Source organism: Lissotriton helveticus, chromosome 5_1 (assembly GCF_964261635.1).
Source record: "Lissotriton helveticus chromosome 5_1, aLisHel1.1, whole genome shotgun sequence".
Taxonomy (NCBI): domain Eukaryota; kingdom Metazoa; phylum Chordata; class Amphibia; order Caudata; family Salamandridae; genus Lissotriton; species Lissotriton helveticus.
Genome location: NC_136065.1, coordinates 386,121,722 through 386,147,889, shown reverse-complemented (window position 1 = coordinate 386,147,889; position 26,168 = coordinate 386,121,722). Strand labels below are relative to the sequence as shown.

The 26,168-nt window shown below is 47.4% G+C and overlaps 1 protein-coding gene across 13 annotated transcripts in view; it reads right to left on the bottom strand.

Annotated features, from left to right (window-relative positions):
- The window catches only part of EIF4G3 (eukaryotic translation initiation factor 4 gamma 3), a 1,426,031-nt gene that overhangs the window by 774,878 nt on the left and 624,985 nt on the right, over positions 1 to 26,168 (bottom strand). For all 13 annotated transcript variants that reach the window (XM_078642564.1, XM_078642569.1, XM_078642559.1 and 10 more), the window contains one exon: positions 20,078 to 20,203. In XM_078642564.1, the coding sequence (XP_078498690.1) occupies positions 20,078 to 20,203 (126 nt within the window). The remainder of the gene's footprint in view (positions 1 to 20,077; positions 20,204 to 26,168) is intronic.

Genomic DNA, 26,168 nt, shown 5'->3' with positions numbered 1-26,168 from the left:
ACATCCCTTGACAAGACAGCTGTACTTAATCAGGCAGAGCATCTCAAGACCACCATCGATCAAACCGCTCTGCCTAGTGAGTCGGTCATCCCAAGTCCACAACAGATGGTGAACTTCGCTGAATCTCTCCCATCAGCAAGAGCCTGAGAGAGCATGGCCCAGGCCTCCTCCAGGACCGTTGGCAGCACCTGTGCAACAATGTCCCTCAGTGCGTTGGAGTAGAGGGCCAATAGGCATGTAGTGTTCACAGACCGCAATGCCAGACTGGCAGAAGAAAGCATCCTGTCTAAAGAGTCCAGCCTCTTGGATTCCTTGTTTGGGGGTGCTAGGGAATGTGCCAGGACTTACATGGGCCGCTGAGGCTAGGAATATCAAGCTCTCAGAGGTAGGGTGTTAGTTGCGAAAATGTAGGTCCCCTGGGCGGGCCGGTTTTGACGGGCGATCGTCTTATTCACAGGAGCCACTGTGTTGAGTTTGCACAAGGTGCCCAAAAGAAAATCAGTGAGAGCCTCGTTTAACTGGTGTAGATGTTCTGAAGGGGAGACTCCTGGCTGACATTAGTCTTGACTGCTACTTAGGTTATCTGAAGGTCAAGGACTTCAGCCGCCCTCGGCACCACTACTGCATTACCAGTTCATGGTAGCATTTTCTTCATATGGTTGGTATTCCTCAGGGTCCAGCGACCCGTCCCATTCCTCTTCGAGTCCTAACCCAAGAGACTAGGGCTCAGGCTCCAATATAAGAGGCAAAGCTCCGGATGGCGGTGGATACTGTGTCAGGCAACGCCCCTCCGAATCGGTTTAGTAGTCGGGGATACGAATAGGAATGGTGCTGGTGGTGCTGGGAGCATTGGCATCAGCGTCGGGGAAGGTCAAGTTGGTACGACCGGCGCAAGTCTAGATGCAGGAGTGGATCCTTGGGGCCCAAATGGAGCCGGAGCAGCGGGGAACCAGACAAGGCCCTTGCTGACCCCTCGGGGCTCCAAGGCGCGTAGGAGGGGTTGGGCCACCCAGAAATGAGGTGCATGGCCTCAGAACTTTCTCAGGTGGGCGGTGATCACTCCGGCTCCCGGAAAGTTGGAAAGGCATGGACCAGGAGCAGGTTCTAAAGCAGAGCCAGATGTAGAATGCCCACCCTCTTTTGCCGGCCAACGGATAGCTGACTACTTCTTCTTGTGATGGGACTTACCAGTGTCACCTGACTTGGAGTGCGAAAAGGATCTCAGACTCCACGACTGCTCCAGGGACCTCGAAGATCATGGCGTCACACGCCGAGCCGTCATGAGCTTGAGCAAGGCCTTGGAATTTAAGGTGTGGCAGTCGGAGGACGACTTCTAGTTGTGGTCGCGTTTGAGACACCACAGGCATTCAAATGCGGGTCTTCACCGACATAAGTAGATGACCGGCACCGCAGGGCTTGAAACCGGCCTTCTTGGAGGAAACCCCTGCCACACCAAGAGAAAAAAAACTCTAAAGTTGTCAACAAAACCTTTTTTTTTTTAAATCCAGTCAAAAAGTGACCGACAGTGTAGCTCTTTTCCGAATCAACGCTGGCTAGAAGTCTCTATAAGATCATCTTTTACAGATAAAGGTATAGTGGGGCCCTGGGGAAAGGTCAGCATGAACTAGAAGTCTGAGATTATTTTAAATCTCAACTAGAGGTCAGTCATTTGCCTGCAGTTTCTGGTCAAAAACAGGAATTCCTGAAAAAAGTCTCCTCTGTAGTGAGGAGACTCTCCGATTCTGAAAAGACAAGTTTGAAAAATGGTAGGGTATCCTCCACTTAATAGTGAAGGGAACTGAATAACTGGTTGGTACCTTCATCTTTAAACCATCATTAAAGCTGTGAGCTGTTAATGTCCATACAGTATTTTACATCATGAACAAGTGAGAGATTACAAGTAAAAATTCAACAGAGGCGGTTAAGTGGCAGGGTCCATAGGAATTCACCACCTGAAATATACTGCTGCCTCCCTTTTGATCACTTGAAATCATACAGAAAATAATTAATTCTTCTTACTGCTGTGTACTTGATAGATTTGGCAGATGTGTTACAGGAGAATTTATTTGAGTGTGACAAAGTAAGCAAGAAAATCAAAGAGGATCAGAATCCTCATACCACAGTCTTGTTTCTCCATTCAGCGTTCCACAAGAAAAGAGCATGGACCTCTCTAATTTAGGCATACGAACAACTGAGATGGCGGTCTCTCTTCAAAAGATTGAAGCTGAGTTTTGGCTACACACCATAAGTTTGCATGGGAAGGAAAGAAATAGACTGAATCAGAAGGGCCCACAGAAAGGTTTTTTAAGCGAAGGTGAGTTAACTGCAAACCACAAGTCAGAGGATGCAAAGCCGCATCCCAAAGAGAAATTTCTAAAATGACAAGAATTTAGCTGGACAGAGGTTACGTTAAGCTTTGGTTATTGCCTCAGATTAGTGAAGCAGTCTTCTAAAGACGGTTCAAAGGGGAAGGGAAAAGGACAGAAAATGTCCTCATATGATGCCATACGTAGGCATAAAAAGGAAGACACATTTAATTAGATACCTGTTCTAGTTTCACTAAGTTCAAGTGAGGGAGAGAATTCAGATTTAGATGCCAGAAGGGCGGGATCCTCTTCAAATCTGAAATAACCTTTAATCGTTTAAGGGGCAGAACATTCTACAAGAGAAGCAACGTTTTGTAATAATTTGGGTCATTAGTTGTGGAGGATGCAATGCCTATGCAAGTAATAGGTTCACAATTTTCCAATTACTGAGAGCCAATCACCCCATTGTAGCACTTGACTTTTTTCAGTGTAGTGAAGCAGAGCAATTCAAGGCCTACTCTTTTTTCTTTACAAAAAAAAGGAAACATATCTATAACACATACTACTAAATACTACACTGCCACATAACCGCCTATGTTGAATTGTTACTTGCAATCTCTCACTAGTACACAATGTAAAATACTGTATGGACAAATATATACATCAGGCAAATTAAAAATACCTTGGCTACAATCAATTATATTTTACCACTACTGGGTCATGGTGCCCAAAATCATTATACACTCCCACCCCCTCACCGCACATACACCAAATAAACATACAATTATAGGGGGATATCACTTCAAATAAAACAGACCTATTGGCGTTGTCAGGACTCATCACAACAACATATAAGAAGAGCCTATTGGATTTGTCATGTTCCCCATATTAAAAAGCAAAGAATCCAAAAAATACACCACATTGGCAACATAATTAATAGTCATGTTTAAATGCAATTATTAATTAAAAATACTGTCAGTCAAGTAATGCTAATAAAGCATTTAAAATCAACATAACTTGTGTGTTTTCTCCCTTAATGCTTTTAAGCAACATAAAATGAAGCCATAGAATCAACTCTTAGAGGGTGCTGCACTCCCAGATAAAGAGCGAAAGCTCCAGCTAATGATCAATGGTGAAAAGCTTGAGGGTCATGCTTTTCATGACCCCAGAAACGTGGTCACCTGTAGAAATACTCTGTGGGCGAGGAACTGCTGGGCCTTCTGCAGCCCCTTGACATATGTTGGATATGCCCCGGCTCTCCAGGGGTACCATAAAAAAACAAGATTTAGCACTTCTCCAAGCCCTGAAGAGCATTATGGGCGCTCCCTCAGGGAGTTACGCATTTTTGATGAGCAGCTTCCGCTTTTTTCTTTAGCAGCATGCAGCCCTGCGCCGCCTTCTTTTTTCCCCACCCAGGCACCCCAACATTCTTTCTCCTTGTGGCAGCAAAGGGAGCTTATCCCCGGCTGCCCCTGCTCCTGGGACTGGTTTGTTTCTGGGTAACACCCTTCATCAGCCAGGCTAGCTTGAATCCAGTGGCAAAGTGAGCAAGGGACCCACGTCTGGGCACACCCTGCCAACTTAGGGCGATCAAAGCAATCACAAGGAGATGATGGACGGAGCGCTGAAAGTTTTCTCACCTCCAGTCACAGATCTGGGTTGAATCCATCACTGTCTTCAAGTTGCTGCCATGTTTTCCTAAGGACATGGCAGCAATTTGAAAATAAGAACTGAGTATTTTATTACAACTCCTAGTCTCAATTAGCAATACTTAAAACATCGATAAGATAGAAATCTCAATTACCTTCCCAAACATCTTACTGAACAGGCTACATTCTATGCTGTCCAATATTGTTTATGGTCTATGCAGCTACAGAAATTGTGACGATCTACTGAGGGCCCAAGTATCTAGGACAACTGCAGACTTCGGTGTTTAACTTTGTTCTTTTAGGGCATGGACATTGATAACTTGCTAAAGGTATAACATTGGTTCATTCTTAAACAGACCTGCTCTAAAATCAGTGTGGTAGGTTCTCTAATACTTTCCATGTATATCTACAACTGTGAGTCATGGCACAACCTTTACCATAACTTGCATGGCTGACACTTTGGTGGCTCCAATACGCCCATGAAAGCCTTACAGATTTTAGCCAGTTTGTTATATCTGCCATTAAGAGCTTAAAGCAGTCTTTACAACTCTATTTATTAAGGTGTTCCATTTCTGATCTTAAAACTAAATCTACACATAACCTGGATGTTCCTTGAAATGTTCCTGGAAATAGTCAATCAACTAGCAGTTTATACAACCAAGGACAAACTGCAGTTCAATTTTCAACTAGCAAGTCACTTACAGTTAAAACACATACCTACCTCAAGGTCAGGCCACGAGCCATACAAAGGCAACAGGAAATCCAATGTTGCTTGAGCGAATATCATGGGCAAGCAACCTTTTTACTAATCTTGTGGGTCCAAGTATGCAATGTCCTATATATAACTAACCTAAGAAACCTAAGCTTCTAGAGGTTGTATAGATACCTTGAGAAAGTCTGAGGTTATTAACAATTTTATGTTTAAGATCAGTCCTCTTAAGGCAGGCCTGTCCTCCCAAAAAGCATATTTGCGACATTCAACACATTGCCAAACAGTAAAACTGTAAGTCAGGAATTTCACAACCACCATTTAGAACCGAAATCCGTAGCTTTTTCAGAAAAATCACAAAACACTCAAATGCCAGATGCTTAAGAGTTAACCAGTATTACTAAAGATTTGAAGCAAAGTTATATTCTGCCAGACAATAAGTTTATTTTGGGTAACATAGCTGGTTGTACTAGTATTTACCCTTACTGAAACCTGCATTATTTAAACAATAGCACCACTAACCTTAATACAACAAAATAACTTTTGCAGTGGTTAATTTGTTTAAATTAATTGCTTCTAACAAGGACATCCTCTCACAAAATCAGGAGTAATAACGAGGCAATTATTTCCCTGATAAAAATTAAGACAATTAAGAGATCAATGGGCCTCTGGTCAAATCTTTTCATTACCTACTTATGTAATTTGAAGCCCATGGTACAGCTTACAGATTTTAAGCTTAGCAATAAAGACTGGAATGGAAAAGAGATTGGCTTCCTGGTTAATACTGGAAAGAGATGAACCCGCAAGTCAGCCTAATCACTTGCAACCACTCTTAATACCTCCTTTATTAGTGGACTAGTCCCAAAAAATTTTTTTTAAAGGTTTTTTCATACTTAGCCTAAAAAAAAAAAACTTTATTAGAACTTGACAATCCCACTAAATACAAGCCTTACTCTTATACATATATAGCTAAACTCTTACACAAACAGGTACAAAAATGTTGGAGTCTAGAAACATTCTTCATCCCATGCAAGCCAGTTTAAGACCAGGAAAAGCACCAGACTTAGTATCTGACGGCTTATGACTGATGGTTGATGAGTGATTCTTCGAGACCTTGCTGCCTTGGATTCCATACCATTCTTTTACAATGACTCAAACGTTTAGCTATAAAAGAGACCTTTTTAAAATAGGTCTAATCCTTTTCTGTCAGATTCCAATCTGTATCTCTGCAAAACTTCGCAACCATGAACGCTGCTATGGGGTGTATCAAAGGAAGCAATTAAGTCACCGACAAATGTTATCATTGTTCATTATCATATATGCCTGAATGATGCTACAATTTATTTTGTCTCCCCATACAGGTAGATCCAAGTCCAAACAGGTACATGAATAATTAGACAATTGTTGTGAGAAAAATTCCATGTCACAATTTTAGTGTAGATAGTTTCACTTTTTCGGTCCTGAAGAATCGCAAGTATAATACACTTAAAGCGAGAAACATGTTGACCTGCATTTTTTTCAATAAGGACACTCTAATCCGAGACATCGAACTTGGGTGAGAGCCTTGTTGACTGTTTTTACTTATGGTAGGAGACCCCCAGAATAAAGTTTGTCTTTCTAGGTAGTCTGAACCCTATTTTAATCACATTCCCACATCTACACAGTTCTGGCCCCACACCCGCACTTCACCATATGGCTATTGGAAAAAGATCTCTGACAAAGTGCCACTATTACAGGGATCCCGTTGGGTATTGCACCGCCGACCCAACGAGGAGCAGCCCATATGATGAAGCATGACACCTAAAGGGGTGTGTGAGGGCATTACAATCCAATACATGGATTCACAACTGGAAACCCTGACTGGGGTATAGTTGGTTCCAGTCCCCCTGACTCTCTTACACTGACATTAAGGAACAGCATAATCCCCTTTTTGAATCATATATGCCATTTACTTTGATTTGACAAAAACTAGCTTTTAGCACCTTAAATGCATTTATAGTACCATCATTTCAATCTGAAGGTGGATTATTATGTATTAGAATATAGAAAATCACTTCCTTGGTGTTTCATCCACAAGCAAATACATTTAAAAGCGTTTTACATACAGCACAAAAATTACTATAGTCTTAACCAAACCTTACTCTCACAGAAATTAACAGAAGCACACTCGCCACACATCTACAGAAATAAAAGGTTATTTTCTAATTTGCCATCCCCAAATATAGGTTTGAAAATGGGGAGGCAGGACATTTTTTCATTCTAGGACCTAAATTGTGAATTTGCTCCCAGGCAATGAAAGAGCATTAACATTTGCCAGGAGACACCAATCTCTCTAAATTCTGGAAGGAGTTAAAGACATTTTCCAATTGTCATTAACGAAGACTCGATGACCGAAATTATTTTTCCTGGCGAGTTTATGGGCAACATTAAAGCTGCCCATGAACATCATTGGGTCATTCTACCTGAGCTAGTCTAAGTGCTGAAGCATCTAATGGGTCAGTGAAAGGGCGTTTGGTCCATAATATACTCTTAAAACTTTCCATACACTGCCCAAACTCACCTAGCCAAGAGCCATCTCAGGGTGTCTAAATCCACTGTCAAACAAGCATTGGAAATGCAATAGGTCTCGCATTAGGAAAGTTTGAGTGATTGGTATTGTAAATGACACTTTTTTTATTTATGTGTTGGTTTTGAAAATAGTAAAATTAATAGCTTTGTCAGTTACAATGTCAATAGTTTTAACTTTCGCAAATGTGACACCTATAGCATTTGTAATGCAATGTGTGTTGTATTTACGTGACTTAGATGTATTGATATTACAAATAACAATGGCTTTTAATTTTGTAAATAATGTGGTGGTGGATGCGGTGGTGGTGCATGTGGTGGATGTGGTGGTGGATGTGGTGGTGGTGGATGCGGTGGATGTGGTGGTGGTGGGTGTGGTGGATGTGGTGGTGGTGGGTGTGGTGGATGCGGTGGTGGTGCATGTGATGGATGTGGTGGTGGTGGATGTGGTGGTGGATGTGGCGGTGGATGTGGCGGTGGATGTGGAGGTGATGGTGGATGTGGTGGTGGATGTGGTGGTGGATTCGGTGGATGTGGTGGTGGTGGATGTGGTGGTGGATGTGGTGGTGGATGTGGTGGTGGATGTGGTGGTGGATGTGGTGGTGGATGTAGATGCGGTGGATGTGGTGGGATGTGGTGGTGGATGTGGTGGATGTGTTGGTGGTGGATGTGGTGGTGGATGTGGTGGTGGATGTGGTGGTGGATGCGGAGGTGGTGGATGTGGTGGATGTGGTGGTGGTGGATGCGGTGGATGTGGTGGTGGATGTGGTGGATGTGGTGGTGGATGTGGTGGTGGTGGGTGTGGTTGATGTGGTGGTGGATGCGGTGGATGTGGTGGTGGTGGATGTGGTGGTGGATGCAGTGGTGGATGCGGTGGTGAATGTGGCGGTGGATGTCATGGTGGATGTGGAGGTGGTGGTGGATGTGGTGGTGGATGTGGTGGTGGATGTGGTGGTGATGGTGGATGTGGTGGTGGATGCGGTGGATGTGTTGATGGTGGATGTGGTGGTGGTGGTGGATGCGGTGGTGGTGGTGGATGGGGTGGTGGTGGTGGATGGGGTGGTGGATGTAGTGGTGGTGGATGTGGTGGATGTGGCGGTGGATGTGGTGGTGGCGGTGGATGTGCCGTCCCAGAGTGATGTGGCGCCGTCCCAGAGTGATATGGTGGTGTTGTGCGGCGTGCAGCAGTGTGCGGGGTGCAGCAGTGTGAGGCGTGCAGCAGTGTGAGGCATGCAGCAGTGTGAGGCGTGCAGCAGTGTGAGGCGTGCAGCAGTGTGAGGCGTGCAGGGGTGAGAGGCGTGCAGGGGTGAGAGGCGTGCAGGGGTGAGAGGCGTGCAGGGGTGAGGGAGGGTGAGGGTGTGTGAGGGTGTGTGAGGGTGTGTGAGGGTGTGTGAGGGGGTGTGAGGGGGTGTGAGGGTGAGGGGGTGTGAGGGTGAGGGGGTCTGAGGGGGTGTGGGGGTGTGAGGGTGAGGGGGTGTGAGGGTGAGGGGGTGTGAGTGAGGGGGTGTGTGGGTGAGGGGGTGTGAGGGTGAGGGGGTGTGTGGGTGAGGGGGTGTGTGGGTGAGGAGGTGTGTGGGTGAGGGGGTGTGTGGGTGAGGGGGTGGGAGGGGGAGGGTGTGTGAGGGTGAGGGGGTGTGAGGGTGAGGGGTGTGAGGGTGAGGGGTGTGAGGGGGTGTGTGGGTGAGGGGGGTGAGGGTGAGGGAGAGTGAGGGGGAGTGAGAGTGAGGGGGAGTGAGAGTGAGGGGGAGTGAGAGTGAGGGGGTGTGAGAGCGAGGGGGTGTGAGAGTGAGGGGGTGTGAGGGGGTGTGGCGGTGTGAGGGAGAGGGTGAGGAGTGTGAGGGTGAGGGGGAGTGAGGGGGTGTGTGAGGGTGAGGGGGTGTGCATTCTGAGGGTGTGTGGCGGTGTGAGGGGGTGAGGGCGTGTGAGGGTGAGGGGGTGTGCATTCTGAGGGTGTGTGGCGGTGTGAGGGGGTGAGGGCGTGTGAGGGTGTGTGTAAGGGTGAGAGGGTGGGTGTGTGTGAGGGTGAGAGGGTGGGTGAGAGGGTGGGTGAGGGTGAGGGGGTGAGTGAGGGGGTGAGGGAGGGGGTGAGTGAGGGGGTGAGTGAGGGTGAGGGGGTGAGTGAGGGGGTGAGAGTGAGTCAGGTGAGTGAGGGTGTGAGAGTGAGTGAGGGTGAGAGGGTTGTGAGAGTGAGTGAGGGTGAGAGGGTTGTGAGGGTGAGTGAGGGTGAGTGAGGGTGAGTGAGTGAGGGTGAGGGGTGAGTGAGTGAGGGTGAGTGAGAGTGAGGGCTCTGAGGGGGTGTGGCGGTGTGAGGGAGAGGGTGAGGGGGGTGAGGGGGAGTGAGGGGGTGGGTGAGGGGGTGTGCATTCTAAGGGAGTGTGGCGGTGTGAGTGGGTGAGGGCGTGTGAGGGTGAGGGGGTGTGCATTCTGAGTGGGGGGGTGGCGGTGTGAGGGGGTGAGGGCGTGTGAGGGGGTGGGTGAGAGGGTGGGTGAGAGGGTGGGTGAGAGGGTGAGTGAGGGTGAGGGGGTGAGTGAGGGGGTGAGGGGGTGAGGGGGTGAGGGGGTGAGGGGGTGAGGGGGGTGAGTGAGGGGGTGAGGGGGTGAGTGAGGGGGTGAGTGAAGGTGAGGGGGTGAGTGAGGGGTGAGAGTGAGTGAGGTGAGTGAGGGGGTGAGAGTGAGTGAGGGTGAGAGGGTTGTGAGAGTGAGTGAGGGTGAGAGGGTTGTGAGGGTGAGTGAGGGTGAGTGAGGGTGAGTGAGGGTCCGAAGTAAATGGTGGCAGGGCAGACATCATTGCAGCTAGCAAGTCGATCTTGACATTTGTATACTCTCTACTCCGACCAAGGCTGGAATTAGTCACTAGTTACAGACCTGAAGACTGGATGTGCTCTCTCTGAACACACTGCAGCGGCAGAGCTGTGAACATCGGCCCGATCAGATCTGCACACAATTTGTCATAGATAGACAATAAGCACATTGCATGGAGAGCAAATGTTCCTTCTGCTGGACTACGAAGCAGTCCGTAAGACATAGACACACACTACATGCTCTACTGCACAACCTCATGAACACACTACAAAGTCCGCAAGAGCTAAAGATAGAGCTAGGCAAACCCAAAGCGCAGCATACATATATCTACGGAAATCTAAGATGAAGCAAAATTAAACTCAAGGCTCACGGTGCCCTCAAGCCACAGTCTAGAACACCATGACTGGGAATCCATTTTAGACGGAGCCATAATGAGCGAGTGGCCAACAGACCCTGTAAGTCCCAGTGGGGTACACGTGTTACTATGGTAATCCCTAAACTAAAGCCACAATAAACATGTGGTAAATGGAGACTATAAACAACAAGCTCTCGGCATTGCTGTGGGGGAGGCGGGGGAGCGGAGCGCATTCCTTTGAAGTGTGATGATATGGGGGGGGGGGGCAGGGGAGAGGAGCGGCCACATCAATGGAGAGCTGATGAAGTGCTAGGATTCCCCACGGCCAGACTGACTTTTGCGTGGCGCGCAGCGTACTTGGGAACACAGCGACATATAGCATGGGACAGAGTAGCAGCGTGAGAGGGACAGAAATGCATATTTTTAGCGCACAGCATGGGCGGGGGCAGTATGTGACAGAGGCAGAGCGTGGGCAGAGTGGGACGCAGCAAGAATGTGGGGTCAGAGGGGCACATAGTATGGACGGGGGTGGGGGATCAGAGGCAATATGTGAAAGGAGCAGAGCGTGCCATGGGGCGGACAGAGTGGTGCACAGCATGGACGGTGTTGGGGGAACGGAGAAGGCAGCATGTGACTGAGAGGCAGAGCGTGGGCAGGAGACAGCGTGGCGCGCAGAGTACTTGGGTTGAGAGGGACACTTAGCATGGGGCAGACTATCAGCGCGAGAAGGGCAGAAATGTTGATTTTTAGCGCACAGCATGGGCGGGGGGCAGTATGTGACAGAGGCAGAGCGTGGAATGTTTTTAAGACAAACTTAAAGAGAGGGCTAAGCGTCCCAGCAGACCGCGCCCTAATTTAAGCTCGGACAATTTTATAGAAGCAGCCGAGGGCAAGAGACTGCCCGCTGGTAAAAAAAACAAGCCTTTCACCGTAACACGGCGGGCAGGGGAGGGGGCGGAGAGGGGAGAGGTGCGACACGGCAGGCAGGCAGGGGAGGAGAGTAGGAGGAGGAGGGGGGAGGAGAGTAGGGGAGGCACGGCCTAGCGGCCGTGCAATCAAGTAGTGAGGGGGCGGAGCTGGGGGAGGCTGTGAGAGAGAGTAGGCAAGGCTAGCGGCAGGCAGGCAGGGGAGGAGAGGAGGAGGGGGGAGGAGAGTAGGGGAGGCACGGCCTAGCGGCCGTGCAATCAAGTAGTGAGGGGGCGGAGCTGGGGGAGGCTGTGAGAGAGAGTAGGCAAGGCAGGCGGCTGGGGGCATGTGCACGCGCATTTAAGCTCAATGCGCATGCAGCTTAAATTTCTCGTGCACTGCAAGGAATCGCCACGATTCCTTGCAGTGTGGATAAAGAGCGGATAAGTGCCAATACTCTCGCCTTGCTCGATGCGCATGCGCATCGACAGGCGAGACCTAAAAACACAAAGGTCCTTTAACAGAAACACACACTCATACAATTGCACACTGGTATGAAAAACCTGTATTATATACTAAATTGAGTGCAGGTTTGTTACTTCCCTGTAAAATGCTTTTCAAACACTTGAGAAATTCTCTTATGTTCAACTTTAGGGGACTGCATAATCTAACTATTGCTAGAACGGACTCCAACCTTATCTGATGTTGTTCCCTTCCCCACTCTCTGCCCCCTTTATCCTACTCACCCTACCTCAATTAATGTGAAAGGCAGGCTTAGTCAAACCTTAGCAGAACTTCCAGATGCACAACTTTCCACCAAACGCCTCTAAATCACTAACCAGCAGCACGTTTGCTTCAGTTCACTGGCACTCAATTTTACAGAAAAAGGTATAACTAGAGGCCTTGTCTGTAAAAGCTAAAGCCTGTAATAAGCACCAATTCTTCATTGTCCTCAGGACTGTGAATTGTACATATTTTACTCTACAATATTATCTTAAGTAAGGCAGGAAAGGTCCGCTGAACAGATGCTACAATTTCAGTAAAGACTTATTATTTGTCCAAACGCCTACTGCCCGTCATGCTTATTCCTGCATAAATCAAATTAAATAACATAACTAAAGCCACTCACTAAAATGTTTAGTTATGGTTAGAGAAGTTAACAAAAATCTTTCTGGGCTTTTAGTACTTAGTATTCAACTAAGTGGACCCTTATGACCATTATGCATTTCCAATTCTGGATTAACAGACAAGTCATCCTTCAGTAAAGTACCCTTTAATATCTTGATTACAAAATCTTTCAATTCTTTGCTGAGTCCTTCTAGATTTATTTTCTAAGTTGGTTAGCACATCTTGTATACGCTCTTCTCATTCCTCAACCTGTAAAATAGCATTTGCTTTTCTATCAATGTAAGCTGTGCTTTTTCCTAAGTCGTTCATCCTTACTTGCTTGTCGAAGTCACAGGAGTACTGAATTTTTATCTTGATGTGCTCTAAATACTTACATTTTCCCAATATATATCAGATTATTGCTACTATTGCCCTGAAACTACCATCTCAAAATGTTTACACCTATACCTGCCAGCTTCGAAGTTCTAACTTCACAGTCAGAAGAAAAGATGTGAGCCACCCCTATTAAGTCATCAGTATCGCCATGATTTGAAACTGGGAAGCAGCCACAGGGATTTACTCAAAGAGCAAGACAAGGGCCAGAGAAAAATGAAGCAACTTGGCAATGGATAGCATATGGGACTGAGTGCACATTTATAAAGTAGTACTGACAGCTGGACTTGTAGGAAAAGTACTGAGGCCTCCATATACCTCCTGATGTGGTGGTACTTGAGAAGCTGCACCCAACTTTAGCAATGGCAGAAAAGGAGTGGAAAGCTAAAAGGGAAGAACTGTTGCTTTAGCTGATGTTGCTGTGGCAGTCAAACACCATGGTAGCTCTAGAAATGAAGGTAACCAGACTGAAATCATTATGATTTTCCAGTACCGACTCAGCATGTGCAGCTGTAGCCACTATATTATATTTCTTTCTCCCAACATACTTGGATCTGCAGTATTTATTTTATGATGCGTAGCTGTGCCTGGCAAAAACAATTATCCCCCTTTCACCTATAGTATTTTATTCACAGTTTTTGCAAACATTTCGGATTTTGTTTTCTTTTAAATTCATGATGCTATTACCCCAATCTCATACCAATAGCTAAATGCACTATTTTCTCTACCTTTAGAAGAATTACTAAGTGAGGCTTTCCTACATTTGTTATATTCAAAGAAATCTTGCAAGGTTTAATTGGATTTTTTTAAATCACTGCTACTCTATGCTCACTTTTTCTTGATATCACTTGGTACAGCATTCAGCGGGGTTAGATAAAGACTTGGCTCCCCACTAGGCAAAGCATAAGTATGCTGCTGGCTAGTCACTGCTCTCACCCGCGCAGCTCCACCGTTCAGGCTCTGCCCTCAGCGCCAGCTTGAGCTCTTCAGGTAGGTGTTCAAGGCCCTCCACAGCACGCTCCTGCCTGCGTCTCATCCCTGGTGGTCTAGTGGAAGAGCACTCTGCTCTTCTGCTATTCCACTCTGTCCTGTGTCCCTTGCTTCTCTTGTTTTGCCTTTGTCTTTTTTGCCTCTTGTTTTGCATTTTTTGCTTTCTCATGTTTTGCCTTTTTTTCCTCTCGTTTTTGCCTTCCCCCCCTTTGTGCCCCTTTCTCTTTGCCTGTTACGCTTTCCTTTCTTTTTCCCTCTTGTCCTCCCCGCTCCCTGTTCCCACGCTCCCTGCTGCCCCATGGCCCCTGACCCCCCAGTGTGTCGCTCCCGCATTCCAGCTGAGCGTCCTCCCCCGGCCCCTACCTAATGGCGCCCGAGTGCAGCGGGTGCGCCGCTGGTGCCCTGAAGGCGTGACAAAGGCCAGGCCGTCAGCGCCCGTCCGCGACCAGCGCCAGGGACTCTGGTCCCTCAACTCCCTGCCGCTACGACCCCAGAACTCTCCATGCACTCAACCCTGGACGCAACAACAACCAGCTCTTGACGCCTAACAACATGATAAACACCCAAGGCCCGGTCTATTGTCACTGCGCTGCACCTTCACCCACCTCCGAACCCTGGCAGCCACCCCCAACCCACTGGATGCCACCACACACAAGCCACTGGAGCTGCATCCTCCTCAACGTACATTCCCTGCACAGACATGCCGTAGAAATATGGGACCTCCTCAACACTCACGCCCTACGTCGTCTTCCTCACAGAGACATGGACCAATGCCAGCTCTGCACCAGACATCGCAATTGGCATCCCCGACGAAGATGAGGAAAGACCACCCCAACCGCCCAGGAGGAGGTCTTGCCATCGTCCGCAAAAACTCCCTCCGACTCACAACCACCAACTCGGACGACTCCTCGCCCCCATGGAACACATCCACTTCCAGATCTAGCCCAACCACAGAATGACACTCAGCAGAACACTTGGCCCACACCTCCTACAACAATGTCATCGCAGACCACACCGCACCCCACACCTCACCTCTACGGACTACATACTTCTCGGAAACCTGAACTTCCACCTGGACAACCACAGCGATCCCAACAACAGCCCTTCTGGCCGCACCAACATAGGACTGAAGCCACCTTTCTCCACCCCCAATCAGACAGCAGGACACACGCTAGACTCCATCTTCGCCAAAGGAAACATTCGCATTAGGCAGACCACAGAACTGCTCTGGACTGACCACCACTGCATTCATTTCTCTTTCACGAAACCCACCGCACACAAGTGCACGCTCCGATCCCCCACACAGAAGCTGATACAAAGTCTCTGAAGAACTCCTTACCTCCGCACTCACCTGCACTCCTCCCCCAACTACAACAGAGGGCCCACAGCGGCAAGAAAACTCTACCAATGGATCGCCAACTACATGAACACTCTCGCACCCCTCCAGAACACTGCGAGACGACAACACAACAAGAAAGCCAACTGGTTCATCACTGATCTCCGAGAATCCACCCGCTCCTGCAGTCGTCTGTAGAAGACCAGGAGGAACAGCAAAACCCTGGAAGCACACTCTGCCTACAAAGCAGCCAGGACAGCACACCACCAACTCATCAAATCAAAAAAGAAAAACTTCACCCAAGACAGAATCTTCTCCAATGTCCACTAATCCAAGGAACTCTTCGCCTTCTTACAGGAATTTGCCAGACCCAACAGCGAAACAACCGATATCTCTCCCTCCCAAGACCTCTGCAACAAACTCAGCTCCTTCGTTCACCTCAAGATCAAGACGCTCTACGACAACTACAACGACCAAGACCACTGCACAACATCAACACCCACCCCCAACAGACCCTTCTCACCTAGACTCCTCTGACCACAGAAGACAGCTTAAAGACAGTGAAGAGTATCCACTCTGGAGCACTTACTGATCCTTGCCCACGGCACAGCTTCCACAGTGCCACCATAGCCATCGCACCAGAGCTACACCAAACTATCAACTTCTGACTCGAGACTGCCATATTCCCAGACAACTAGAAACGCGCCAAAGTCAACCCACTCCTAAAGAAGTCCTCCTCAGGCCCGACAGATCTTAAGAACTGCAGGCCCATCTCACTGCTCCCTTTTGCTTCCAAAGTCATTGAAAAGGCTGTCAACACCCAACTAGCACACTTCATAGAAACCAACAGCATCCTAGACACCTCTCAAAGCGGATTCCGCAGCAACCACAGCACCAAGACCGCTCTCATCGCCACCGATGACATCTGCGCCCTCCTCGACCAATGCCAAACAGCAGCCCTCATCCTCTTGGACCCATAAGCAGCTTTCAACACCATCTCCCACTGGACACTAGCTACCAAGCGCCACAACCCTGGCTCCAAGGAATAGCCTTAAACTGGGTAAGATCTTTCCTCTCAGGTAGAACACAGAGAATAAGACTTCCACCCTTCCTCTAAGAACCGACAGAGATCAGATGCGGAGTATCTGTATTTGTGCAACTTAACCCCTCTAGCCTTCCTGGTCTTGAAAGGATCAATACCCTCCTTGGACATGCAGATGTCCAGCAGTCTGCAAAACATTTTACAAAATGTAAATTACAGAACATGCGCAGGGGTTACCACAATACTGTGGCAGGTATAAAACTCACTCTTAATGTGCAGTGAATTAATGGTTGTGCTGCAACTATATAAAAAAAGACCACCCCTTATGTAATGCTGTGTGTTGAAACAGAGTCAAATCAATCACACCAATATCTAAGCCAGAGAGATTAGAGAAGGGGCAAAACAGTTTGAATACCCTTATCAAATGCATGCCCACAGGCCAATCCAGGCAATTAGCTCTGCTGCAAGTGTCCATCTGAGGCAAAAATACCTCCTACGTAGGTTCAACCGAAAGCTCCAAGCCAGCAGGGAGCAAAATAACTTCATGTGCCTCAGAGTTGGTAACAGTTTTTATTTTAATAGATGTGTCTCAAAATTAGCCGCCCATGAGACACAGGGTGATCTCTCTGGCCTCAACAAGCAATACTACTCCCAATTACCAGTGAAGAGATGACAAGTACTGAGAAGAGGATGACACAAATTGAAGAAGAAAAAACACAAAATCATAGGAGTCAAAGGGCAGGCCCGACAGACCTAGCTAACAGATTCATCTGGACCTCCGTTCCCAAAGCAGCAGCTGCTCCCTACCTCTCCCCAAAGGTGAGCAGATCAAACTAGTGAAGTAGATCAAAAAACAGATAAGGGTCGTGGCAGAGACAAACCAGTGTCATACCAATGGCAGACCAGAAATTCTCCAGCTAACAGTAAACAGCCACTCTCAGGACTGGAAAAAGCCTAGGAGAAGAGAGAAATGTCACAAAAGTGTACCATGAAGAGACAGACCTATAATCCAGTAGAAGTCAGTGTCAGTGGTGGAATCCACAGCAGTGACAGCAGCAGCTTCCAATCATTAGTCTCAAATCCTCAGCAGCCCAGCAGTGGCGAAATCAACGACCATCCTGATTTCATGGGATGTATCACAGTGACTACCAGGAAAGGCAATAGTGGCACAAGCTAAAGTTGGGGTCATCATACATAAACTTCCTTGCCATGTGTGATCAAAAAAGGGATAACAATTAGATTGTGTAGTTTACTCTCAAACGTTTTGGTGGTTAGTCTGTAGGCATGAGTATAGTAGATCCTTCATTTGTGCTATGTAGTCATGTTGTTAATTTCTGGTGGGTTGGTTGGTTTCATCTGGACATGGTAGTCTGTCTCCTGTGTCACTCTCATGGTTCTCTTCATTGCCATCTTCTCTCTCCTCTTCTTTGGCAGGCAGTGGAAGACAAAACATTTACGAGTGGTCAAGGTTTTTCATAGTGGAATGCGTGAGGGAGGTTTTTCCCGAACAAGACTGGCTGAAATCCAGCAGATGCAATCCTGTTTTTGATGAGGATGAGAAGTCTGCCACAGGCTCAGGCTTTGGAAACCTGAGGCGAAACACTGCATAATTTGAATAAAAGAGTCAAAAAAACACTACAGAGCACAAAGGATGTACTCTGGAGAAAGGTTAATTTTTACAGCAAATGCAATGCAGCTCCCCAGTTTCTTTGGCAACAACAAAAAAACAAGGAGGGCCACGCATCCCAGCGCCGAGAGCAACCGGCCCGGCTCTCCCGCAGCCCCGGGTAACAGAGCGTCCCACAGGGAGCAGCAAGCGGGCAGGGCAAGGAGTCCAAAATGGCCCGCGCCGCCCCTCCGCTCCCTGGACAGCCAGCCGATAAGGAAGAAGGTGGCGCAGCCGGTGCTGAAGAGGGTCTGGCCGCGTGCACCAGGCTTAGCAGGACAGGTTGCAGCGGCGGCCACACCGGGCTCAGGCACAGCAGGGCGGGCAGAAGCACCACGGACAATGCCCCGGCACCCCTCCCACAACTATGAGAGTGCCTAACTCCCCCCCTGCGGACAACAGCCCCCTGCAGCACATTAAAACAAGTGCGGCCGAGCTGGTCCGCTATCTGAAATGTCAAAGAGCGCGGTGTCCCTGAAGCGGGCACCGCACTCGGAATGAAAGCGATAAAAAACAGAGCACGGTGTCCCTGAAGTGTGCACTGCGCTCAGGTGAAATTGATAAGAAAAACACAAGTTTCCAATCCAAGAACAAGGAAAGTGATCGCTTTCACTTTCGCTAAACAGATAAAGCTGCGAGTGGTGCGCGCGAGCCATATGGTTTCAATTATCGCGCTCGTGCCTGAGCACGATAATTGAAATCATATGGCAGAAATGTGCGTAATAGGCACCAATAGGCCAGGGGTGGGGCTATGCGCCCGCCTCTGGCCTATTGTGTGCTATCTTTAAAACAAACGTGCAAGCAAAGGCCAATAGCAGGCGGCAAAAGTAAAAACACACACAGGAGCGTGTTCATTTCCAGGGTCCATTTGTGAACCCCGGACAAAAGAACTCTCACCTGGCGAACAGTGCAACGCAGGTCGCGTGACCTAAAAAATAAATAGAGTTCATGCCGTTCCAGTGAGTTTTCTTGAGCACGGTTGCTGAAAAGGGCTGTTTTTATCTTGTGACGTTAGCAATGATCTTCACCAATGGAAGCTGGGTTATCTTAATGGAGACACTTATGTGGAGGTGGACCCAAGGAGGAAGTTTATGAAGTTATCTATTATTGTAAAAGCCTGTGTAATTGTCAACCATATCATCGATCACATCATCGACCATGATCTTCCCGTAGATTTTCTCACCAAGACTGATGTCATGGATGTTGCTGGTAATAGCAAGGTTGACTATGTGGTCATTAACTGTTTAGAAGATGAACGCTTTAATGGTCTTGTACTGACAGCTGAAACTGTTCATAAGGATTTCATTTACAAGGACAAAGACTGGGAAGATTATGATACAATTTGAATTGGCAAAGGGTGTCGGATTTTTGCATCCAAAGTGACACTGATGGATTTTTGATGACAAAGAAATAAACTGCATCTTCGAACCAGTGCAGAGGGTATAAGAACCGACCTAAGGATTCGGTATTTCGTTGATCCTTTTATTATCAAAGGTATCATAATCTATTTGCATCCTTTTTCTAGGAGCTTTTTAGAGGAAACCATTTTGCATGTGCACCAGTTTTCTGGCACATACAATTCAACACAGAAGATCTTTTATGGCCCACAGATTGGCAACATTTAAAAAGGGATTTTCCGGATTTTTCTACCATGGTCAAACTGCAAATCGGTCAGAGAAATGTGGCATCAGTCTTCTAGGGTGCCAGGTAGCCTCCAATGGATAAGCAATGTTGTAAAATATCCTCCTCCATTCAACATGGGGTGTATGTAGCAATTCAATTAACAGAAAAAAATCACAGAGAGGAGAAATATAGAAAAGTATTAAGTCTTATGGGGATGTCTTAATTTTTTTACCAGTTGGTGTGCAGCAGAAATCTATAAGAAGTTCTGGTAGAGTACAGGTAAGTATCGAGTATCTTTAATAACTGTTCTCTCACATCTCTTTGTGAAGTTTTTGCAACTTACTTTCACAAGCCCAGATAAGTATTTTAAACTGCATCTGTTTCACTTTGTAGTGATGTGGCTTTCATGTGTTCTCTCCACTGGCACACTTGACAGTGAGAGAACTGTTCTCATAAACAGATGGTGGTGAAGCCCAACCCAAAATGTAAAGCCGCCTTAATGTTTTTTAACACAAAATCTCCAATGAGGTATTTATGAAAGTGCCCTTTAATGCTGGAACTCTTTATACATTAGTTATGATTCACACAGTATTCTCTTAACAAAATTATTAGTGAGGAGGCCTTTTACCTGAGGAGGGGTTGGAGTGGAACTAGGTCTGCCAATGGGAGGGGTTGGGTTTCTGCTGCCCCCGCTACCAGACATGATCTCCTCCGTGATGTCTTTGCCACCTTGGTTAGGATCCCGGATTCGGATCTGTGAAAACAGTTTAAAAAACAAATGTGTGATAAACACTTCAATGTATAAAGAGGTCTAAAATTGCAGTGAAGACATTTAGTAACAGAATTACAGGTAGGAAATGAACCAAACTGGAGAACAGATGAAAGGTGAATAAAAGGCAGTCAAGTGAAGCAAAACAAAGTATGGCAAGCAGCTAAGGATGTTAAAAGGTTGAGAATAAGCTGAGCTGCTGTGGGGGAAAGAGGAAAAGAAGGCTCAGGTGGTAAGATGAAGGGCCGAGTAGGTAAGAAAAGAGAACTCAGAAAGAGTGAAGCACGAAATGAGAAGGGGAAAAGAAAAAAGAGAATGATGAAGGTAAAGTAGTAGTGGAAAACAGAATAGGTAAGGGATTTAGGTGGGAAGAAAGGGTCTGGAACAGACTCCAGAAACCACTCCTTCCCCCAGAAATGACAGCCAGCCTACCATCGCTACCTGGACCCCGGTCACCACTGAAGATACCACCACGACCATTAAGAGCACTCACTCAGGAGCCCCCACGGTCCCCTACTTGCCACACATCTTCCACACAGCCGCCGCCAAAGCACCCGAGCTACGATGCACCATCAATGCTACCTTTGAATCTGGCACATTCCCCAACAACTGGAAATGCTCAGAAGTCAAGCCCCTCCACAAGAAACCCTCTGCAGAACCGAAGGACCTGAAAAACTACTGACCCATCTCCCTTCGTGGCAAAAGTCACAGAGAAGATAGACAACCCCCAGCTGACAAACTTCGAGAATGCCATCTTTGACCCTTCCCAATCCAGATTCCACAGCAACCACAGCACCAAGACCACCCTCCTCGCCGCCACAGAGGACATCCGCACGCTCCTCAACCAAGGCCACACCGCAGCCCTCATTCGACTAGACCTCTCTGCAGCCTTCAACACAATCTCCCATCGCACTCTCACAGCCAGACTCCGTGACGCCGGCATACAGGGAACAGCCCTAGACTGGCTTCGCTCCTCCTTCGCCGGCAGAACCCAAAGGATCAGACTTCCGCCCTTCCTCTCTGAACCCACAGAGATCAACTGCAAAGTACCCAAAGGATCATCGATCAGTCCTACGCTCTTCAACATGTACATGGCCCCACTCGCCGCCATCGTCAGACAGCATGGACTCCATACGCCGACACCCAGCTTATCCTCTCCCTCACAAAGGAACCCAATGCCACCAGACTCAACTTCCAGGAAGAAATAAAGCACCAGGATGAGCAGCAGCTATCTGAAGCTCAACTCAAAAAAGACAGAAGCCCTTGTCCTCAGGCCCACACCCTCAGCTTGGTGGCTCACCGCCCTCAGCAACCTCCCCACCCCCCACGGACCACACCCGGAACCTCAGTATTAAGACTGTAATCCTCCCTCACACAGTCAACTCTACCTGCTTCAACACCCTCTACATCCTTTGCAAGACCTTCAAATGGATCCCCCCTTCCCCCCGAATCCAGAAAGATCGTCACCCACGCACTCAGTACAAGCAGACTGGACTACGGAAATGCCCTTTACGCTGGAATCAACAAATCCCTGCTACGCAAACTAAAGACCATCCAGAACACAGCGGCCAGACTCGTCCTCAGCATCCCACGGCATGAACATTACACCCAACATCTGCAAGACCTCTACTAGCTCCCTGTCGAGAAGAGAGTAACTTTCAAGCTACTCGCCTAAGCCTACAAATGACTCCACAACACCGTACCCAAATACCTCAACGAAAGAGTCTCCCTCCATGCACCGAAGAGGAAAATCAGCTCCGCCGACCTAGCCCTCACAGAAACCCCGTGCATTCACAGAACCAGGGCAGCAAAGGCCTGGAACGAGCTCCCGATCAACATCAGATGCTCCTCGACTCTGAACACCTTCAGGAAGAGCCTCAAGACCTTGCTCTTCGGCTGACTCGGAGCTCCACCCACCTGCGCACCCCTGGGCCTTGAGACCCATAAAGGTGAGTACCGTGATTCTCAATTCCCTGATTGATTGTAAGAAAGGAATAGGTGTAGGTTGGGTGGTAAAATGGGACTGGCCGGGGAGAAAGGAGAGATGTGCATGGGAGGGAGACATGGGAAGAGAACTTAAAAGAAAGGATGATTGAACTAAGGAGTGGGTTAAAGGAAAAAAGTGTACCTTTACAAGCTTTACTGAATATTCCTCATTTGTTTCCTTTCTTTACACTCCACTAGTTCTCCTCAGCGGCAGCCCATCACAACCTCTCAAAGTTTCAATAGTGTTCTAAGATTTTTCTACAATAAGTTTTGTGTTTTCAAAAGTGGGCCTTTTTTCCTTGCCCATATATCGGACACCCCCATTTCCTTTGTTATTCTTTCTTACCAACTGTCTTTCACCTGCTGAGTTCCCTCCTTTGTTGCATCTTGAGGCTCTGAACGGTTCCAAAAGAGACTAAGGTCACCCTGTTTTTGTTTCGTTCAATTTTCCTGCACCTTTTTTGTTAATATAATGTACCTTTCAGTTGCTATTTTATCAACTGTAAGCTGTTTAAACCAATCACTGTAGTACATACATGTTTAGGCAAAAAGGTTTCTTTTTGCAAGCATGAGGATTCCACAAGTTAGTTGTGACTGTACAGTTTCATAAAGGGTTGACTCCGCAAATTAGTTGTGCAAACAAATGATAGATTGACTGCTGAACAAATCAAACATTCACCCCAAGTCAAGAGATCTGGCTTAAATCCATCGTTTTTTTGCTCACAATGCCACCCGAGTTTGGACCCAGCAATATGCAAATCAGTGTTGATCCTGCCCCCTCACGGGAACAGTCCAGCCCGAAATGCCAAGCCAGGTTCTCCCTGGACTGGAAACAGGTATCCTGGGACCATTTCGGGGTATCACCCCTCTTCAGCCAGGCTAGCTTGAATCCAGTAGCACAGCGAGCAAAGGACCCACGTCTGTCCATACCCACCCTACTCAGACATTGCACCTTGTTTTTGTTCAAAGAACTTAGGAGTCACAAGACCTGTTGTCACTCCTTCCATAGTCCAAAATGCATGAGGACACAGGCTACACCTCAGATCGTTTTCCATACAGAATTTGAGTAGTGTAAGTGGACGGTGGGCGTTCTGTGCATTGTGATACATAAGGGTAATGAAAAGAGAAACATTTGTGATCATTGCCAACTTTCAGGGAGGAGGGTGGGTGCATGTGAATTTACAGTACTGCTTTCAAAGGATAGAAGCTTACAGGAAAATATTTTGTGTATGTAGCATGTGTGGTATGCGCTGCAAGAACATTAAAGCAGTGTCCCTCAAATCGATGGCTAGTAGGCAGATAATATAGATGTTTGGAACAGAGTCATTAGTAAAGTTTAGCCAACCACTGCTTGTTGACAGACTAGAATGTCCACACAGTAGTGTTTAGTGAATGTGTGTTCTCCAATTGGTAGATTTGTGGATGTTAGCTAGGAGCAAGTTACTGAGGAAAGCCATGGTGGCGTCCTTTTTGGGAGTTGAGTGTGGCTTAGGGGGCAAGAAAAGTGCATACCTCTTCTTTGCATTGCAATGCTAAACGCGCTTAATTCATCTTGCATAGCCAGATTTAGGGATTAGGAATTTGGCAAAGGCCACAAAGAGCTGATTTACTTTGTAAAAGGGCCTGGTTCATTCTATTAGCACGCAAGCCCTCTTTTTTTATGTTGAGAGGGTGCAAGGCCCTTTCTGCTATCACGTCTGGTTGTAGGAAAATGATGTTCAGTTTAATGGTCTGACTGATAAAGAAAGGTGAGACTATCTTGGTCTGAAATGTGTCCTTATTCCTAATGAACACACTGTACTTGTGGACTTGAATGAAAGATTACTGTATAGGTAGGGCTTGCACATCACTAATACGCTTTGACTGAGGTTACTGCTACAAGGAAAGCCATCTTACATGACAAACTGTAAGCTACAGTAGTGAAAGGATTCAACAGGTCGATCTTTTGCCAAGTGAAGACTACAGGAGCAGGGGCGTTCTAGGTACAATTGATCTTCGACTCCCTCCATGAAGGCATTCAATATAGGAATTTTGAAGAGGGGCAAATGTTCCCTATTTTGCATATGCGTTGCAATTGCAGCTAAATGTAAGCATACGGAGTTGTATGCTAATCTTTCCTTTTACAGCTTTAGAAGGTAACAAATAATATCCTGTACAGAGACCTTAAAGGGCTCTATTTCTTGGGAGATGCAGCATTTGGCAAATCTTTTCCACTTGGCCGCGTAGCATGCACGCCTGGTGAGTTTATGCGCCTCAAACAGAAGATTCAGAAAAGGGGGTGGTGATGAACAGAGTGTCTGAATTAAGCAGACCACTCTTACCCAGTCCAAAGATCAGGGCTTGATCCATCACCGTTATTTAGCACACTGCCCCATCCCAGCTCAGAACCTGGCTATATGCAAATTAGTCTGTCCCTGGCCCAGTGCATCATGGGAACAGGGCAGACCAAACTACCAAGCCAATTCTTCCCCAGAAAGGAGACAAGCTTCCGGGGACCGGTTTCTGGCATTTCAGCCGCCGTTGGCCCGGCTTGCTTGAATCCTGATGGAGCAGTGAGCAAGGGACTCATGTCTCTGTTCATCACCACCCCCTTTTCTGAATCATTTTGTCCACCATAAGCGTGGAAGGGTGTACTCAGATGTGAGTCCCTTGCTCATTGCACCATGAGGATTCAAGCAAGCCGGTAGCTAAAAAACGGTGATGGATCAAGCCCTGATCTTTGGACTGGGTAAGAGTGGTCTGCTTAATTCAGGCACTCTGTTCATCACCACCCCCTTTTCTGAATCATTTTGTCCACCATAAGCGTGGAAGGGTATACTCAGATGTGAGTCCCTTGCTCATTGCACCATCAGGATTCAAGCAAGCCGGGCCGACGACGCCTGAAATGGCAGAAACCGGTCCCCGGAAGCTTGTTTCCTTCCCAGTACAAGAATTGGCTTGGTAGTTTGGTTTGCCCTGTTCCCATCATGCACTGGGACAGGAACAGACTAATTTGCATATAGCCAAGTTCTGAGCTGGGATGGTGCAGTGAGCTAAAAAACGGTGATGGATCAAGCCCTGATCTTTGGACTGGGTAAGAGTGGTCTGCTTAATTCAGGCACTCTGTTCATCACCACCCCCTTTTCTGAATCAAACAGAAGAAGCATCAATTCCTCTGGGAGGCTGACATTGCCAAATTCTAGAACTTCAGGTGCCAAATCACTAGGTTGAGCTGTTTGGGGTTTATGAGCCTCAGTTGACCCTGACAGTGAGCGAGAAGATCTGTCCTCAGTGGAAGCTTCTCATGGGGACTGATGAACATCTCTAGCAAAATTGAGCATCGTCAATGTCTAGGCGATGTTGCAGTCACTAATATGAGTGTCATGGATAGCTGCCTCATATTCCTCCACACATTTGAGATGAGAGGGAGAAGACTTCATTATACAACACTAATAATATTAGTAGCTCTCAATGCGTTTGATTAAACATAAGTAGCTGTAAGCACAGAAAAGGTTGGAGACCCCTGATCTACACCATCACTGCATCTTTCTGTGGTGAGGGGACCTCCTACTCTTTAGTTGTGGAGTAGTGTGGCTCACTGGTTAGAGGCGGCAGACCCGGGAGCAGAAGTCGGCCCGGGACCAGGGTTCAATTCCCGACGCGGCAGGGTCGTGGACTTGGGTCAGCGGACTCAATAATTCTCGCTTCGGTGCTTACTCTAATCAGGGGTTCCACTTGGCAACTCTGGGCATTAGCTTGCATAATCTCCACAACGGCCCCATCAACTCCGGGGATGCCTGGCTCCACCTTGGGGACTCCCAGCAGGGACCATCCCACAGGGAAAGCCAGGACGGGTTCCCCAGAGTTATACAGCGCCAGGAAACCTATGGACGGGTAGCAGTGCGCTTTCCAAGCTCAAAGAGAGTGTGTGTGTGTGTGTGTGTGTGTGTGTGCGTATATATATATATATATATATATATAAAAG